This window comes from Argiope bruennichi, chromosome 10 (assembly GCF_947563725.1).
Source record: "Argiope bruennichi chromosome 10, qqArgBrue1.1, whole genome shotgun sequence".
Classification (NCBI taxonomy): Eukaryota; Metazoa; Arthropoda; class Arachnida; order Araneae; family Araneidae; genus Argiope; species Argiope bruennichi.
Window position 1 is genome coordinate 117,506,297 of NC_079160.1, and position 20,918 is coordinate 117,527,214.

The 20,918-nt window shown below is 31.1% G+C and overlaps 1 protein-coding gene across 1 annotated transcript; it reads right to left on the reverse strand.

The window, feature by feature from the left end:
• Positions 1–704: 704 nt before the first annotated feature.
• On the reverse strand, positions 705–19,700 carry LOC129988801 (U24-ctenitoxin-Pn1a-like). The gene is made up of 5 exons (XM_056097073.1): positions 19,603–19,700; positions 15,761–15,801; positions 11,026–11,077; positions 6,257–6,493; positions 705–1,422 (listed from the first exon to the last, which is right to left on the reverse strand). Exons 2-5 carry the CDS (start codon positions 15,779–15,781, stop codon positions 1,226–1,228), a joined length of 507 nt encoding a protein of 168 aa, XP_055953048.1. The 5' UTR covers positions 15,782–15,801; positions 19,603–19,700; the 3' UTR covers positions 705–1,225.
• Between the last annotated feature and the right edge of the window lie 1,218 nt (positions 19,701–20,918).

A 20,918-nucleotide genomic window follows, 5' to 3' on the forward strand; every position in this document is an offset into this window, starting at 1 on the left:
AATCGCATGATTTTAAATCCCGCTATCTAGGGGGACAATTCTCAAATTTTTGAGCTGTGGCCTTTCATTATTTTTGACATATTGTTCAACAGTGAAAACATGTTGTTCTATCGTGCAACGCTCCATTTTTACTAACCCTAAACTAACAGCTGTCAAATGGGCCAGCCAACAGCAGCGAACATTTCCAGCACGAATGGGGCTTATGCGAGATATAATTTTAAGGTACAATTTTATGCCAGGTTTGGGATCTAAAATGTGTTATCCATCCAATCAGATTGCAGTTTTCTGTTCTGATGCGCGTTAATAACACAGTTTTGAATTTGGAAATGAATGACCAACGGTTTGAGACAAGATTTAACATAGAAGAATAGAGTGATGTGCATATTCAAGTTATCAATGCCTTCTTTATCTGTTACTGATTTCGTTAGCTAGCAACAATTTTAAATTGAAAGGTCCAAACGAATTTAGCTTCAAAATATGTAATTAAAACCAACCAGCCAATCAATAATTTTTTCTTCATAGATTGCTTGGTTTTAACTTCTCATATGAATAAAGATATTCGTGTACTCGTATTGCTTTCAGTATGAACAATGACACAAAAAGAAGTAAGGGGAATTTAAGCAATGAAGATTTGAAAATCATATTTTTTTATTTAAATCTCTGGGTATGTTAGAAAAAAAATGTAAGCAAAAAAAGATTTCAGCAAGTGTTAAAATAATTTATTGATTGTGGTAAACAGAGATTGCAATTTGTCAACGCCAACAACGCAGGATTTCCAGTCAAATAATCGAGGTGTTACTTGTAAGAGAAAGGTATACAAAAAAGATTTCAGCAAGTGTTAAAATAATTTATTGATTGTGGTAAACAGAGATTGCAATTTGTCAACGCCAACAACGCAGGATTTCCAGTCAAATAATCGAAGTGTTACTTGTAAGAGAAAGGTATACAAAAAAGATTTGAGCAAGTGTTAAAATAATTTATTGATTGTGGTAAACAGAGATTGCAATTTGTCAACGCCAACAACGCAGGATTTCCAGTCAAATAATCGAAGTGTTACTTGTAAGAGAAAGGTATACAAAAAAGATTTCAGCAAGTGTTAAAATAATTTATTGATTGTGGTAAACAGAGATTGCAATTTGTCAACGCCAATAAAGCAGGATTTCCAGTCAAATAATCTAGGTGTTACTTGTAAGAGAAAGGTATACAAAAAAGATTTGAGCATATGTTAAAATAAATTATTGCTTGCGATAAATAGAGATTCCAATTTGTCAGCAACATCATCGCAAGATTTTCGATCAGCTGATCGAGGTGTCACTGGGTTTCCGTATTTGGTCACGCACCAGCACTCCTTAGTTTTCTCGCTGCACTGCAGAGGTTTGAAGTAGCCGCCATTTTCACATCTCAGGAAACCTTCTTCTTTGTCTATTAGGAAATTCATGCAATTAATCGAAGAAATATGATATTGATTTTTTTAAAATCATGAATCCAAATATACGCAGAATATATAATGCATCTGGGAAAAGGATGAAGGTATTTTTATACTGGGAAAGGTAGACGAATTACAACAGCTAGTTAAAAATATTCTTTGAGCTAAATAAGAATAGTGCCCAAGAGTTTTGTCAATATAATCTTGTTATTTTCATCGCTAACTGGACGCATTAGGGCTATATACTTTAAAGTATTTTTGAGATACTATATACGAGATTCGGTCAAAACAACGTTTATTACACAAGATTGCATGATGATTTATTGGACCAATAAATTACTTCCTTTGTGAGATTATATTTTAATAATCAATTTCTGGTAATGATTGAACTTGAGGAAGCCTGAAAAGGATGATATCTATTATTACCCACATTCGCTTAAGCATAATGTGTATGTTACAGGGCAGTCTCCTTTCTGGAAGCTTACCATCTTCAGCACCAGAATGAAAGGATTTTTTTAAAGAAATCTGCAGGTATTTTTGTTTTCCTTAAAAGTATAACAGCGGATTTCCTGTTCGTTTAAAACCGAATCACTGATGTCATAAAGTACTTTCAGAAAGTTCTATATAGGAGATGGATCGATATTACATGTTCCTCAGAACTGCTTTCAATTATCAGGTCCAGTTATTCAAATTCATAACCATGTGGTTAGATGTTTCCGGTTATGTTTATGAAGTATTTGAAACATGCGAAGAATCGATAAAACTCCAGACAGTTTCCAAACTGGAGTATTTCGTCATTCAGAGATTTGGCCATTCTATTGGTGAAGACTTTTTTAGCAATAACTTTGCTGAAGATTCCTTCTTCATTAGCGATATGTAATAGATGATGAATTAATGAGAATATTCTTAAAGAATATTTCTAGAATATTTTCAGAATATTCTTTAGAATATTTAGATTATGAATAATTATCCCTAATAGTTTCTAATGATTGACACCTTTTTGAACTCGGAGTGCCACATGAAAGTGGTGTTTCGTATTAAATCAAAAGAAGCTGATTAGGAAAACTACCTAATCTTGCTTATTAATTTCCATAAAAAAATAAATAATTGTCTTTGTTTGGTAAGTAAGGTATTTTGGAAAAAATGGATTATTTCTTGATTCACTTAACTTTTTTAATGTAAAGGTATAAATGGATCTGAAATAGATTTTACTTTGAAACATATCAAGAAATGTTTTTATCTTGATATTTTTTTTGTTATTGTGTCCCAGGGTGACAGTAGTCCAAAGTTTATTTATTTATTTTCACTAAAAGAAGTAAAAAAAAAAAAATGAATATTTATTAAATTCTCGAAACAGAAAAATTTCTAGATCACTTCGTCGAGTCTTTGCTTTCTTCATATAGGCAAAGCAACTGGATAAAACTTTCAAAAGCTGGGTTTTGAAACTTAAAGTAATCATTATGCTTCTTTGTCAACCAAATCCTTAAGCAATTTGGCATACCTTTAGGAAATTTATGCGAATTTATTGAGAAGCCATACTTACAAATAAAGATCTCTCTAATTGTGATAACGACAAAATCAAGCATGATTTTTATTTTCACGCCAATCCCTAGCAGAGTTAAGGGAGTTCTATCTTAAATACTAAATAACTTATCCGAATCTATCGAGGAACCGTACTTACGCAAAAAATAATGATTTTGAATCACAACTGGACAGACGCATGATTTGGTATTTACTCCAAACCCAAGAAGGGTTGAGAGAGTTCCATCTTACAGAATAAATAACTTATCCAAATATATCGAGGAACCGGTCTTATTCAACGAATAATGATTTTGAATCACAACTGGACAAACGCATGACTTAATATTCATGCTAAACCTAGGAAGAGTTAAGAGAGTTCCATTTTTCATACTAAGTAACTGATGTGAATTTATTGAGAAGCTTACTTAGGCCAGCGTTTCTCAACCTTTCAGTATTCGTGGCCCAGTTTTCAATCATAATTTTCATCGTGCCCCCCCCCCCCCGCTTACAATAAAATGTATACAACAATAATGTATATCGAGTATTCTGAACACTGTTTTTAAATTATTTTTAACTAGCTGCCAAAACAAGAGTAAAAGCGAGCCACGTTGGCGAGAAACCATATCTTGCATTTTGGACAAGCGGGAGGTGAACAGATGAAGCGAATGAAAGCAGAGAAAATTTAAATATTATATTTGAAATGAAAGCCAAACAGGGAGATAACGTAAAAGAATATGAAAGTAGGAAAATTCGTAAATGAAACTTAGACGGGCTGAGCTAAATTTAGAAATTGAAAATGCATTTTTTTGAACAATAATAGAAATAAAACCGGAGCATGACAAAACAAAAGTGAAAAAATAAGCAATATTTGTGGAAGGGAATCCACACGACCGATGCCGTCTCGAGCATGCGCGGAGCAAATGTTTTTTTCATAGGAAGAAGGAAAATGTTCGATAACGCAAGTTTCAATTCCAGCCAGTCTCATTCGAGTCAATCCTTTTATCGCTATCGAATCTATCGTGAATGTGTATGTTATATATGTTTTCGTGTTAATTGCAATTCACCATATTAAATATTCACGGCAGCAGATTTATGCAGACTCATGAATAAATTTTTAAAGCGGAAGTAAGCAAGCATTAGACGATAGTCAAGCTTCAACAAGTACACAGACAAACGTGGTTCCGAAAATAAAATCAAGGAAATATTCTCAAGAATACTTAAATTTTGGGTATACCAGTTCTGAAGTAAACGAAGAAGAAAGGTCCCTGTGTATAATTTGCTCAAAAATGTTAGCCGCAGATAGCATGAAAACTAATAAACTTGGAAACACTTCATAGTGAGTACATCAACAAACCCAGAGAATTCTTCGAATTAAAATTAAAATCATATAAAAAGCAAAAGTCATTTTTTAAAGAAACTTTGAGATTAAAAAAGCTTTAATTGCATATTCATATAAAATAGCCAGATGTAAAAAACTTCACACCATTGGTGAAGAGCTTATTTTGCCAGCAGCAATTGAGATTGTAGAAACTATGTTTGGAGATAATTTTTCAAAACAATTGCAGTCCATACTTCTTTCAAATGATTCTGTTGCTCTTCGAATTGGTGATATAGCTGAAGATGTACAGTGTCAGCTTTTCTCGAAGTTGCTTGACACATTGTTTTCAGTACAGCTTGATGAAGCAACAGATAGTAATAAAGATGCTCATTTAATTGCCTATGTTCGATTTTGTGATAATATGTCAGTAGTAGAAGCACTACTTTTCTGCAAACCAATAGAACTCAAAACAACGGCCCTCGCATTATTTGTTATTTTAAATGATTTTATGAACGAGGCAAACATAGAATGGGAAAAATGCGTCAGAATATGCACCGATGGTGCTCGTTCAATGTCCGGAAGATTCCAAGGTATAAAATCACTTGTAAAACAAAAATCGCTTCAGTGCACACATTGCATGATCCACAGAGAAGCTTTGGCTTTGAAAAAAATGAGTCCTGGTTTAAATATTGTGTTAACTGCGGTTCTAATCGTAGTAAATTATATAAAAATGAGACCCCTGAAATCGAGAATCTTTTCCGCACTTTCTAAAGACATGGGTTCAGTACATTCAGTTTTACTATTTGATTGCGAGGCAAGATGGTCATCACGTGGGACATTTTTGCAACGTGTTTATGAATTTGTTAAAAGAAGAAACTGCCTTTTTCCTAGAAGAAGAAAACAGACAGGAGGCCGAGAATTTTCGCGATGGTTTATTTGTGATGAAATTGAGCTACTTGGTCGACATATTCGAGAAATTAAATAACTTGAATCTTCTACTCCAAGGAGCAAATACACATATGATTGATACGAGTGATAAAGTTAATGCTTTTTGTAGAAAACTGAAATTGTGGAGCAGAAATTTCAAGCAAAAAAACCTAACGGTGTTTGCAAATGTGGATGATTGTATTAAAACTTATAAGGCTGAAGAAGAAAGAACATGTAAAAGTTGTTTTGTAACCATTGAAAATCATTTGCCATGCTGGCAAATAATTTTAAGAAGTATTTTCATGCGGACGACAGACTGATAGCAAGTTACTAGTGGATTAGGGATCCATTTCATAAGATTTCCGAAGGACTCTCAATTGATGAGGAAGAAAAATTCCTAGACTTCACGACAAGGGGCGAAAACAAAAGACAATTTAGTAATAAATCACTATTAGAATTTTGGGCAGGAGTAAGGAAGACTTTTCTGCACTAAAAACAAGGACATTTCAGTTTCTATTACCATTCAACATCCTACTTTTGTGAAACTGGATTTTCTGCTGTGGCTTCTTTGAAGATAAAATATATAGATCTCGGCTAAATATAGAAACAGAACTGATAGTGGCTATTTCTAATATTAAGCCTTCCTTCGAAAAACTTTGCTCTGCAATACAGGCCGAAGGAAGTCCCTAATAATTATTAAATTTGTTTTTAATTTAGTATGTTTTGATTAAATAAGTTATGATTTAGTAAGTTGTTTTACTTTAATAATTTATTAAATATGTCGAAATGTATTTTGTTTTCTATGTGTACATGTGCTTTCCTTTCAGTCAGTTAATCAATTTTTTAAAATAATATTTTCTCTTGGATATTTTCGCTCCCCCCTTCTAGTGTACTCACGCCCCCCTAGGGGGGCGCGCCCCACAGGTTGAGAATTGCTGACTTAGCCAAAAAAATAATGATCTTGAATCGCAACTGAACAAATGCATGACTTTACATTCACTTCAAACTAAGGAAGGATTAAGAGAGATCCAGTCTTCATACTAAGTAACTTATGCGAAACTTACCCAACAAATAACGATCGTGTACCACAACTGGACAGACGCATGACGTGATATTTATGCCAAAACCTGGAAGAGTTATGGGAGTTCCGTCCTTGTAAGTGCACATGCATGCGTCAGGATCATCTATATCGTAACATTGCATATCCCGGTAGGTGCCATCAGGATTGCATTTCGGAATCATCCAGCTGCGTTTAGGATCTTCAGACATCTTTCGTCTGGCGGTTGGGCAATCGACGCCAGCTGTCAAAGCAGGTAGCATTACACAGTGGTTAAAAAATAGGGTTGTGTTTTTCAATATAAGTGTATCTAAGAAATCTGCAATTTTGACATCATTGTTCATAATGTAAAGTCATTGTTATGCATTTGTTTCGGAATAGTAGTAAGGCTCGGAGATTAAGAGCATTGAGTACTCGCACTCCGTCAATTAGGCTATTTGTCGGCATTCGTTTTAAATTCAGATAAACTCTGTTACATATAAAAATAAAGTTAAATATCTTTGGGACCATGAAAATGTAAAAAATTTCAGAGCACTATTACTGCAAGAAATGTGTAAAAATTCAATCACAAAAATTTTTCATGAACAGGAAAGAAAATTAATAAAACCAAACTAAAAATATTAATGATAAAAACAGTAACATTAAAATATGAGAGAAATAGTATTATTTATTTTTTTGTCAAATATTATTATAAAATCGAACATTAGGGAAGCTAATTTATTATAGGCCAAAAAAATGGGGATAAAAAATTGAATTAATATTCGTGCATTTATTATGGTCAGATCTGAGGGACAGTTTAGAGAAAACTTATCTGGAATATTTTTTTTAAAGCTTCATTAAAATAAATCTTCATTGGCCACATTTTATGAGAAGATTTTGAAGAACAATGCAATAAATACTTATAGCAAAGATTAAAATAATCTCTTATCTAAGCTTTACTTATCACTATTTTATAAATTATTATATTAAATATGTTTTTATTGTCATTTTATATAAACTTATAAAACAAAATCTCGCTTTCGTCTATAATTTTATTTTCAATTAAAATGAGAGAATCTTTAGCAACAAAAAATTTTAAAATCTCATAAGTTTTCTAAAAGCTACATTAATACCATATTATTAAAAAAAAACCGGAGAAAAAATAATTTTTTTCGTATGAAATACTTTTTAAGGAATAACACAAATTAAACTATTCTCAATACTGGCTTAAGCACTTATTTACATCTTGGGATATGAGTTTTAGTTTAGTTTTAATTATGTTAGCGTCCCGTTATAAAGCAACACTAGGACTATTTTGGGACGGACATCGTCATTTTGAACCGCAGTCAGATGAGGAGGACGACACCTGAGCTGGCACCCCCCTCTCCACACCACACCACACCAGCGGGAAGACGTTTGGCATGGCGGATTTAACGTGCAACAGACCCCCTTAAACGATGGTTCTTCGGTGGAATCCGGTTTCGAACCTGCAACCCTACGGCTCACAAGCTTTACCACCTAGACCTTACCACCAGGCCACCACGGCCCTCTAAGCAAATGAGAGTAGTCATCTTAAATACAGATCTTAACAGCATTGACCATTAAAAAAAGTTATCAAGTTTTAAACCAGTTCTTAAGTAGCAGGAAACATCAAAACCCTTTTCAAGTTAAGGAGACTTTTTACAATTTATGTAATATTAGAGAAATTTTATTTAATTGTAACTTGTTTTCCTCATTCTCTGTCTATTGTAAATTCAGTTTAATAGACAAAATTTGTGCATTGTCATGCTGAACGTTGGCGCAGTAATCCATATGCGCAATGGAAGCAGGTTTCTAATAATATTTTTAAAAAATAACAGTTTGACTAATGGTTACGGAACCTCAATCCAGAAACTTCCTTATACTTCATAATATTTGTAGGCAAAATTTGTAAACAATCTATTCAAAAATTAGCAGTTCTGTAATGAACAAACATCAAATCTGAAATCTTTCTTATACTTCATGGTATTTTCGAGTAAAATTTATAAATAATCTGTAATGATCATACTTCAATCAAAGAACTTACTTATACCTTACAGTATTTGTTTGAAAATTTGTAAACAATCTATTCAAAAATATGCATTTCTGTAATAAACAAACTTCAATATAAAAATTTCTTATATTTCACAGTATTTGTGAGCAATATTTGCAAACAATTTATTCAAAAGTATGTATTTCTGTAATGAACAAACTTGAATCTGAAAAGTTTCTTATATTTCACAGTATTTGTGAGTAACACTTGCAAACAATCTATTCAAAATTATGAATTTCTGTTATGAACAAATTTCAATCTAAAATCTTCCTTATACTTCATAGCATTTTTGAGCAAAATTTGTAAACAATATATTCAAAGTTTGGAATTCAGCAATGAACATACAGTGGCTCAAAAAATTGAGAGTACACCTTACGTTTACTTGATAAATGCGACTTACAATATAAATAACACATTAACGGGAAGTGCAAACTTGTTTTTATTTTTACACATAACAATTGGTTTAATTTAGAATAAAAATAAAGAAAAATCAACGAAAAATTTCTAAATTGAAAAGTTTCCGAAGCATTTTAAATAAACATACGCAGAATTTTGCCTCAAAAAATTGAGAATACACCAATGAAATTTTTGCAATATCACGCATAGAAACAAAGTGTCACTATTAAATTGCATGTCTTTTGGCTCTTATAATGGTCTCTAAACGTCATTGTACCGATTTGACCAATTTTTGGTGGGATCTGAAGATATTTTACCTAATTCTTCTTGCGCCACTTGTTTTAAATGGGTTTTGTTTCTAATTTTGTATTTTTGAACCACTTTTTCGAGTATCCCCCACGAATATTCAATGGCATTGATGTCAGGGTACTATAGTGGTGTGTGTGACTGTTTTTTACAATGAAAAAGACATCTTATTTTGACGTTATGTGCATTCTGTTTGGGGTCGTTGTCCTGCTGGAAAATGGAATTTCCATCTAAACCCAAAATTTTTAACACTTTCCTTTAGATTGCTGCTACCATATGGTTCATCCAACTTGTTGCAGAAACTTTTCAAATCACAGGCAGAAGTGTAAGTGCTGAAACTGTGCTAAATGCCATTAAACAAGCTGGATATAAAAGTAGCATTGTTAGAGAGAAACCGTTCACCAGCTTGCAAATTTAGAAAAAGAATTTGAAGTTTGCAAAAACTCATCAATTGAAGACCTTTGGAAGAAATCTATATTTAGTAATGAAAGAAACCTCAACATTTTTGGCAGTGACAACCATCTTACTGTATGGAGAAAGCCTAATATTGCTTTGTATCCAAAAAATTTACGTCCTACATTTAAACATGATGGTGGCTCCGTGATGATTTGAGGTTACATGGCTTCATCCGGGGTAGGAAATTTAATTTTTATAGATGGCATTATAAATGATACGGTTTACTTATATATACTTCGCTGCAATCTAAAGTAAAGGACTAAAAATTTGGGTTTAGATGGAAATTTCATTTTCCAGAAGACAACGACCCCAAGCAGAATACACGTAACTTCAAAATATGGTGTCTTTTTCATTGTAAATAGCAGTTACACACACCACCACAGTACCCCGACATCAATGTCATTGAATAGTCGTGGGCCATACCCTAAAAAGGGGTTCAAAAACACAAAATTAGAAACAAAACTTATTTAAAACAAGTGGTGCAAGAAGAATGGGGTAAAATATCTTCAAATACCACCAAAAATTGGTCAAATCGGTACAATGACGTTTAGAGGCCATTATAAGAGGCAAAAGACATGCAATTTAATAGTGACACTTTATTTCTATGCGTGATATTGGAAAAATTTCATTGGTGTATTCTCAATTTTTTGAGGCAAAATTCTGCGTATGTTTATTTAAAATGCTTCTGAAAATTTTCGTTGATTTTTCTTTATTTTTACTCTAAATTAAACCATTTGTTATGTGTAAAAATAAAATCATGTTTGCACTTCCCGGTAATGTGTTATTTATATTTAAAGTCGGATTTATGAAGTAAAAGTAAGGTGTACTTTCAATTTTTTGAGCCACTGTATCTCAATCTAAAATCTTCCTTACACTTCGTAGTGTTTGTGAGCAGCATTTGTAAACAATCTATTCAAAAGTTTGCATTTTTTTAATGAATCAAAAAATTTAGAAATTTCAATTTTACTCAGATCTATCTGTATTAATAATAAACCTCAAAGAATCAATTTGAAAGTACATGAATGGCGGTGCACAATCTTCTTCGTGAATATTAAACTTTCAAAAGCGAATTACTTTCCTCATCATTAGGTTCCCTCGTCATTAGGCCCGAAAACGTAAGAATCATTCCTCGTTATGTTAATAATCTAAAACTAATCGTCTTCAACGTTCGATTAATCATTTCGCCATTACAATAGGAAGCATCGTAGTAGGAGGGCATTGGTTTACAGATCAGTGGGACATAAGTTCGAGACACATTTCGTCTTGCATTTTAAATTTATCTCAGATAAAACATGCTAAACTGGTAAAGTTAAATTTGAAGAATAAAGGATTGGATTAGATATCGCCTTCGATACATCCCATGATTTGAAATTAAGAGGTTCACTTCAACAGAAACCAAGTGTAATTTTAAAATGAGACATTAATCTAATTAAACTATATATTAATAGGTATTTGATCATAAATATTCAAGCATGGTTGCGGTTAATGGTGATATGCAATGTCTTTCTATAAGTGGGAATATGTTTTTCTTTATAAAACCACATATTTTTAAGGTAAAATGAACTTACGGTATCCTGGAAAGCGCCAACATAAAACTACAGGCAAAAGGCATGTGAGAAGCTGAAATGAAAATAAATTCAAATTTTATTTTCGAAATGATAATTTTTTCCTGAAAGCTGAAAAGAAACCTGTGATAATCTTAGTTTAAATAATTAAAATGCAAAAATTTTCTTTATCTTTTTCGATAATTTTTCTGAAAATCTGTTTTTTAGTTTCATCTGGGGGAATTATGAAAAGAAAGCTTTCGAATTCGAAATTCCAAAAAGAAGATCTGAATGAAATTTGAAACATTGTCTCGATACTAAAATTGGATACTCATTCACAATATTATGAAACACATAACGCTTATGTTCGAAACTCTGAAAATAAAAGTCTGAACAATTGTGGATTCAGGATCTTGCTTATGGTCCGAAATTTAATCTGAGAAGGAAGCGGAATAACTCCTTTATTAAAGAGTATGCAAGAAACACTCTTCTTAGTTTACAGCGCTATTTATTTAGTATCATGAGAGAACATGATATTCTTTTGGTTTGGGTTTTTTGAAGCCTTGAAATGCAGGGACTGAAAACTGGCGATTTATCGCTTTTGAAGCGTCAATTTCCCACTTTTAGGATTATTAGAAAATGACTACAATTTCGCACGAACGTCCTCCATGTACCCGATTCCCCTGTTTGGCCAATAAAGGGCAGAGTCATAAGAAGTTATAGCCCCAAGAAACGCAGAGAAGAAAATGGGAATGAACGCGAAACAGCGAGGTAGATGTCGAAAGTTATATATATATATATATATAATATATAATTTTTTTTTTAATTTTCAATTTTTCTACTGTCAAAATAAGTTTTGAAGCTGGAATGATTTTGAGATGGAAAAAAACAAAACAAAAAAACCCATCACTTTTCTAAAAGTTGGTGATTGTGTAATACACAATCACGTGATTTGAATAATCATGTGATCATTTCAATCCAGCTTAAACCAGATTTTCGCAAAAAAAAAAAAAAATCTTGTTTTGAGAAAAGTTTTGAAGCTAGAACAATTTTGAAATGGGGGGAAAAACCCATCGTTTTTCTAAATATCGACGCATGCGTAATCTGATAGTCGTGATTTTCAAATCGTTTAAAGAGATTTTGCACAAAAAATATTCTGGCGTCATAGCGCAAATCTCACAAATAAAGAGGGAGGTAACAATTTTATAAGACAGTATGCAAGAAAGTTTCTGGGAAAACACTCCCGCTGATTTATTGTGTTTTTATTAATTTTTTTCTTAAAATGCAAAATACAGATTCTTATTTTAATACATTTATTCTTTTCTATGCACACTTTTTCTAGATTCGCGGTTCTTAATACATCGATTAAATACAAAGAATAAGGAATGCCCAAGTTTCCCAGTTTTAATCAGTTCATATATCACGTTAAAAGTTTAAAAAATACAAAATCCATAAAATTGAAAAATTAAAATTTAATATTTTGTAGAGCACTGTATTTTTTTCAAATAATACAAAACATTTCCCCAGCTTTCTCCATTTGCTTTTTTAAATTAAAAAGTGTACTTGTGCTTTAAAGTATAAACATAAACGTTGAATAGACATTAGGAATAGACGTTAGGAATAGGCTGAAACGTTAGGAATAGACATCAGCCTACAACTGTGTGAGGTGAAGAATTCTTTCTGAGAAAAAAAAAACTGTTGCCATTAATATTAATACAAGTAAAACAAAATGAACGTGGAATTTGTTGCCAATTAAGATAGCAGTATATTAATGATAGCAGGAAGTAAAATATTCAGTGAAAACCAATAAAAAATTAAAAGAATTGAAGTTATGAAATAACAATATATAAAATACATTCAAATACATTCAAACAAAAAAAAATATAAATATACAAGTCGTATTTAAAAATTGCTTAACTTATTTAAATTATCATTTTGAAGAATACTGAAATTTCTTTGTAATTAAAGAGAACAAGCAGCGCTATAGATCAAAGATTTTCTCTACGAATAATTTGTCAAGAAATTTCGCAAGAAAGTTTATTTTGAAACGTTATTTAAACATTTAAAATTACACAGAAACTTTTGCAACCCATTATTTCCTTATGTCAATTGTTTTTTCTTTCCATTTTTTTAGAAAGGACTTTACTATACCGAGTATTCATTTAATATAGCGACAAGTTCAGAAAGAAGCACCAAGAGTTTCGAAAACTGAAAATGAATAGTTAATTAATAAAATCAGGACAATTCATATATTAAATATATGTATATCTAAACAACTTCTTGTGTAAGTTGACCTCCACGCCACAATTGAACGAAGCAGTGTTGACAACTAGTGGGTTGGTTACTTTCCGCAAAATTTTCTCGCATACATCCTACTAAAAATGTTATTCCATCTCTATAAAAATATTGGACATGAAACAAGAGAATATAAGCTTAAAGTGCTCAGATTTTTATTTTCATGATCTTGCACAAGAACATTCGTATTATTCTCTTTACAGAATTGTGAAGAAAATCGAGAGTGTATTTCGGATGTTTTTTCCAACCAATTAAAACCAAAATAAGGCATAGAATTACTATTTTAAGAATAAGGTCGCATGCCAATTTTTGTATACCTAAATCTTTCAATTTATGAGGCGTCGTTTACAAGTGAACCAATGAAGAGACCGACTAACGATCAACCGTAGTTACATTTGGTTCAAAATTTCAAACAGATATATTTTTTGAATTCTAAAATAGTTCACCAAATTTTATCGCTTCAGCTTTTTGTTTTGTAATTATCGTGTTTACTGATACTCAGACAGGCAGCCAGACGGATTTCTTATGAATGTATTTCGTTCAAAATCTATTAGAAACAGCATATACGAGATCTCTATAGTAACACACAAAGTGCTGGTGTAAAGAAATTGTATAAAATTTTATAAATTTAGTTCAAAGCGTTTTTGAGTCATCATGTTTAAAAACAAAGTGGTACAGATCCCAAATGTAATTTTCGAAATCAGGGAGGTCTGATAATGGATAGTCATACATCTGACCTCCGACCCGCCAAGAAGGCATAAGGAAAAATTACTGGATGACCGGACCGCCGCAACAGCAACACTGGAGGGAATTTTGGTTCAGTCCTAAGGACTGTCACCGGCCACGGTTCAACCCTCCCCGAAGGAAGTACGTCCCATCATCAATGGGAGGAACCAGATCCCCCACCCTCCAGGGTGGCGGGAACTGTGGTTGAGTCCTAAGGACCATCACCGGCTATGATACAATCCTCCCCAAAGGAAGTACGTCCCGTCATCGATGGAAGGAGCTAGATCTCTCATCTTTTTGTGTACCCTCCAGGGTGACGAGATCCAACCACCATGCCGGAAGCATCTCATACTTATTTAGAGGTGCCCCCCCCGGGTTTTTCTGATAATGGATATTCGTCAAAATCACGAGAACAAATATTTTGGTGATTACAATAATTATTATTTATAAACTTCGTATGCTAGAAAATAGAAATGAAAAAAAAATTTTTTTTTTAGAATCAATTTTATACATTTATTGACATTGACGTGTTAGGGACAGAATTTTGTCCTAGGAATTTTTCCTAAATGCCTCAATTGCTAGAGATTTGAAATTTCTACTCCAGTACGCTTTTGATGACACCTTATTTTAATAAATTGAAAACTAATTTTTCAGTTAATTAAACAATAAAACTAAAGTTTGATTCTCTACTATTGGCGCCATCTTGCGACTAATTAGAGAAAAAAATGATTTCAAGTTTTAATAGCATTTATAATAACGGATTATTAATGCAAATCAAAAATGGAAGATAATAAAATTTAGAAATTTTATTTTTTAGCACATTATTAATTTTTTTAATGAAATTTTTCAAAGCGAATAATTGAAATTTTCTTCCTTCCTGCGGAGTTACTATATTATTCGAAGTAATGCAATAAAATAACATTTTTTTTTTTTTTTTTTACTTTTTCGTACACGAAGTATCAAGAAAGTGTTGTAAGTGTCAGAAAATTCGTACTCGAGATATTGAGGAATATCTACGTTTTAGACTTTTCTGAGTTCGAAAAACACGTTTCTGAAAAAAGTCTGTCTGTATGTGACAATGCCAACACAAGAACGCTTTGAGCTAGATAAATGAAGAATGGTATATTGTCTTTGAGCAAGTCTTGTAGATTCCTATCAAATTTTAAGCAGAATCTCTTCTGAGGAAATCTGTCTGTCCGGCTGAACTAATAAAAGTTAACACAATAGTTACAAGACCAAAAGAGTTAGATAAAATTCATTGCACTAATTTAGCGTCTACACTTATCAAAGTTTGAGTGAAATGCGATAAGGGAGTGACCCTTTGTTGGTCTGTACTTTCAGAAGCATGTAAATACGATAGTTCAAAATCACAATGACTTAAATATATCAAATTTGGTGATTAGTGACTACAAGTGTAGTTCTGAGTCAAATTTTTGTTTTAATCGCTTAAAAAAACACGTTTAAAACACGTATTCTATTTTCGAATACTGCTAACTGAATTTCAGTCGCCAAAAAACTCGCCAAGGATGATCGACAAATTCAGCAAAAATGCTAAATACGGGCCAAAATTAATATTTCTTAACTATTTTAATCCTAGGATGACACCTTTATTAAAGCGTATGCGAGAAAGATTTGGGGAGACCTATGCAGCTTCTTTTTAAAGTCTTAGTTTAAGGATGTTGAATTAAATATTTTACTAACTTTAAGACTAGATTATTAATAATACTAATCAACTTACTATAATTACTACGATCTTCATCGTCAGAAATGGTATTGCACCTGTAATAAAGGTAAGAAATTTATTTTTGTAAATCTAGATGTATTTTGATGGCATTGTTTCATCAAAGTACTGAAGCCTATAATGAATAGACTATGCTGAAAGTGAACAATTACCTTTACCAACTATAAATAAAATAAAATAAGTCAGAGTCAATAGTATAGAATTTCAGTTTTCATGAACATTACAAATAATTTTTTTCCTTTCTGCTCAAATAAAATAGAGCTCAAAAAATAAATCTTTGAAAATAAAGTTCAAAAATCTATTTTGCTATTTCATTTCTATTATTAATTTGTTCTATATTTTTTTTATTAATTCAAGTAAAGATAAAATTTTCACACATCAGATTAAAAAAATCACAATGTAAATATTATATTATTGTTTTAAATTCTGTGGTATGCTATGTATTATTGTTTATCTATCTATAGTGCAGTCAACTTGTCACCAAACTTAAAAAAAAAAACACCTTGTGGAATAAATTCATAACAGCAATTTCATTTTAAGTTGTTGGGTTGACCTTTCTCACTATGTTACGGAATCTTGTACTCTAATATTATACCGGATTATTGAATGAAGGTAATTAAGACATCGAGTTTTCGTATTTAAATAAATGACAATTCATATTGGAAGAAAAATTTAATTCTCAAGTTGTTAGTTCTTAAAAAACCCTATAAGATGACATAATAAGATTATCACTAAGGTAATAATATCAAAGCAGAAATAAAAATTAAGAAAAAACACGTAAATTTAAAAAAAAAATTTTTAATTAAAAAAAATTCTAATAAATCATTGCTATTGTGCTAAATTGTGTGTTTTTTATGATGAAATATCTGGTACGAAATTCTGCCCAATAAACGCATTATTTAATATTGAGGCATACTTTTTCCCTTCCTTTTTTGCCAAAAGTTTTTTTTTAAAATTAGATTTACTTCCTGTCTGTATTTCCGAAAAGAACGCAGTTCATATTCTGAGCATGTTGTTCTACGATTGTTCCAATAATTTCTATATAATCTTTATACTGAAAACTGCAGTAAAGCTTAAAATTTGAAAATACAAATGAAAGTAAAACGTTTCCTTTTATGAAATTTGTTATTCCGTTATTTGTTTGTCCGAGCTATACTGCCGCGTGCCAATAAGTTCGTATTAAGAATCCGGCTTACGCATAAGTATTTGCTGTTGGGGGAAACTGTCCTGCGATGCGCAGTATATTAGTATTTTATATCTGTTCCTCACATTTTACGAAAATGTCTATATTTTAATAATCAACGCAAATGATTGGGTTTACTAATTTATATGATTTTTAGAATATTTTTATAGCTGTTTGTTTTTTCTTCTTCTTTTTACTAGGTTATAATAAACTGTACAGGTTGACAGGTTCTAACGCAAAACATTATTTTAAAACAGGCTTTTAAAGTATGTGACTACGCACGGGATGAGTTTTTAGAAAAACTTTCAAAATACTTATATTTTTGAAAATTTGCATGAAAAGGGTTGAAAAACCAAACCAAAATATATCAGTTAAATGGCAAAATTTTTTAAAAACTGCTAAAAAGGCCATTTTTTTATTGACAAAAATGAGGTATAAAGCAAAAATCTACAAGTTAAGAGGTTTATCAAACAATTTGCATAAAAATTTATATTAGTGAAGAAATACATTACCCAGTTCTGAAACTAAAATATAAGCTGCATTTCTAACTATTCTTTAAATTTAGGGGTTCGGCTGATAACTAACACGAAATTTCGATTTTCTTTTACATTGTGAAATATTAAAACAAGTATAAAATATTTATAAATGAATAAATTACTTATTCTTATTTATTATCTAGTTCAGGGACTTATTGAAAAATTATTATACCAAATTTGAACAAAAAATATGCATTAGATTTTAATTAAGGAGGTTTTTCATATTTTTTTTTTTACCAAAGATTAGAATTTGAGAAAACAGTATCTAAAAATGTAAAATAGCACTAAAACTTATGTAAATGCAAACATAAAAATCAGCATAATGCCTCATCAAAAAAAAAAAAAAAAAAGAAAAAGATTAAATATTAAAAGACAAAGAAACAAAATTCCAACGGTTTTATAAAGAAGCCTGTTCAAACGTTAATAATATTAAATTAAAAAAAATTAATAATATCGCAAAAAAATCAATTTTTCAACGTAACCTTCTGCCTTAAAAGGAAACTTTGATTTTCATTATATGTTTGGCGCAGTTTAATCCTAAATGGTTCTTTTTTCTGTAAACTTCATCTAAACATATCTAATCATATTAATAAATACATTCGTGAACATTATTTTTTCATGTTAATCGAAGATACTATTTTTCCAGAATAGCGTTTTGTTTCGAAAATACACTAAAAATATCGTGTTTTTCAATATACACATTTTTTGATCTTGCATTCTATTAAAAGGATTATTGACTTTAACCGCTCAACTGTTTTGCCCATATGCCATACGTGCATCGATTTATCGAATTTTGATACTTGTAAGCGAAAAATAAACCATTCACTACGATTATAATTCAATATTAAAATTACTTCGAATATATAGATAAGCCAAGTATTCAATGGATTTTCATTTGAATCAAAATAAGAAAATATTCCCAAAACAGAAGATGTCATCTTATTCGATAGTAAAGAAAATAAAACAGTTAAGTCTTAAATTAGAAATTTTAAGGCAAGATAATTTTTTTAGAATTTAAACTTTTAATCTTCTTTTAGAAAAATAACCATATATATATAAATCATTTAAAATTATAGAATAACACATTTTGTCCTTTGAACTAAGAAAAATATTTCGATTCATAATTATTTACCAAATGCAAGGATTTGTTTATTGCTCAGAGAAACAAACATTTATAAAGCTTTTGGAAATGATTTTCTCTGAAATATTAATCTACATCTTTTTATAATTCTGTACGTATTTTTGAAAATCAAGTTAAAAAACACGTCAGTATGATTCATTGTTTTGAATGGTGCCTGAGAAGAGTTATTCAAGATCAAAGAGTGATCGGAAATTGATTCGCTCGAATTGGGACAAACAGAAAAATATTTACTTGAAGACATTTTTCGAAAAGCTTTGCTGCTTTAGAGGATGAAGAAATGCCAGATACTGATCTGAAATTTTTATCAGATATTTCTTTTTAATTAAAAAAGAGTTAAAAAAACCTTTGAAACTTCTCGCTTTTTGAAAATCTTTCCTTAATGAATCGGCTTAATGCGCAATGCATATTTTTAGTTTTTTTTTTAACATCTACAATTTTCAGAGTTAATTTTTAACCTACCAGGCTAAAATTTTAAGATTTAATCCAGAAAAATTCGCTATCGCAGCTATTCCTCCCCTCTTCTTTATTTGTTTCGATATTCTAATGCTCGATTTAGATGCACGATCAGATGGTGAATCCAATATCTTAGAGAAATAAAAATGCTACGGTGCATCAGAGTAGAATTCGATTGGAATGTTGTTAATGATCAATTCATTGAAATTTATAAATGCAACGTTTTGGCGGAGAAACTGTAAAAAGAAATTTTTTATATTCTTTTGAATTTAAAAAGTCATGCAAATTGATAGAGAGACATTAGGGAAAGTTAATCTTGAAAAATTGTTTGTCAAAAATATGAAGTTACTAAAACCAATTTGTTAAGCAAACATACAATTTAAAACAAAATTATTACATGAGCTTTAAGAGTATTATATATATATATTGCTAGGATAAAGATTTGTGATGAAAATTAATACCTAGCCCCTCTCCCCCCAAAGCATGAGAAAGCGAGAAAATATAAAGCAGTATTTTTTTCTCTTACCGAATATATTTGGATTTTCCAGTGCACTAAACAGCTGTATTAATTTTGTTTGTATAGTTAAAGTTCTGAAAAGACCCGAGTAGTTGTTATCTGGGCGAATCTGCTTATCTTAACGAAACACCAGACGCTAAATTTTCGAAATATTATCTAGTTTCTTCTAAACGATGCAGATGTTATGCATCTAATCTTTTAAACAGAGCTTTATATTTTCCAAGTTCTTTCCTTATTTTCTATTTACAAGTTTTTTTCCATAATGGCTAATTGTGGTTAGTTTTTTTTTTTAAAGAATATTCTGTTAAAAAGACTTCTAGGCTTCATGAATTTGAATTGCACTTGTTTTATGAAGATTCATTGCTAAATTTTTTATCAAGTCTTATGATAACATTCAACGCTCTTTCATGCTAAAAAAAAGATGGCCTTTTTCTTAGCCTTATAATGTACACTAGTAATTAAAGTAGAAATACGACAGTTTGTTATTCATATTCAAAAGCACTTTTCTCCTCTCACTCCTTTTATCATGAAATAAACACTTCTTTACGCATGCATAAAAGAGTGGAGAGTTTTTGAATTCCAGAATAAACGGTATCTACCATATATAGTGGATTTTTTGCTTTAAAGTATTGCCTATGGAGTTGACGATCTGCTGATAAATGGCAAGATCAAAATAAATCCACCCAAGGTGACTGTTTTTTTTTGTATAATGATCCGATAAAATGAAAGAATGGATTAATGGTCTTCGATTAGTCTTTTTGATTACTTGTAGTATTTTGGAATTGGGTAGCCTGCGTTGACGCCTGCATGGTTTCGGCTACAGTCATATACGATTTTGCGCATAATTGTAGACAAATTATTATAAATTGGTAGAAGGTTAGGAGGTCAGTTAGAGAATTTATTATTGAATTCGGAATTTCTAAGAATATTATTGGATAGTAGAGAAATTTTTTATAATTTGGGAATCTTCTGAAAATGAAGATTTTTAATTACTTATGATAGCTCAAAGAAGTACTCGAATGACTGCTGTCTAATCGGCTCAAAGAATAGACAGACACAAACAATTGAACATCACCCTAGGTAGTGACCATGAGATTAAATAGTGATGATCTGCGCTGTTTTTGAAATAACGAGGGTGAAAAAGCATCTCGAATAAGAATTATTTTTATGAATCATCTTTAATTATCTATCATTTCATAAATGTGGGAACTGTAAACAGATCTCATCTCCTGAATGGCGCCATGTTGGCCATGTTGCGTCATTAATCACATGATGCTTTCCCGCCATTATTGGCTGACGAGAGTTGGATAGTGAGTCTATAAGAC

Coding starts and splice junctions, on each gene's coding strand:
- LOC129988801 (XM_056097073.1), bottom strand. CDS start 15,781: ATGAAGATCGTAGTAATTATA. Junction 6,494..11,025: donor TTGGCGCTTTCCAGGATACC/GTAAGTTCATTT, acceptor CTGCTTTGACAG/CTGGCGTCGATTGCCCAACC. Junction 1,423..6,256: donor ACACGATCGTTATTTGTTGG/GTAAGTTTCGCA, acceptor ATTTCCTAATAG/ACAAAGAAGAAGGTTTCCTG.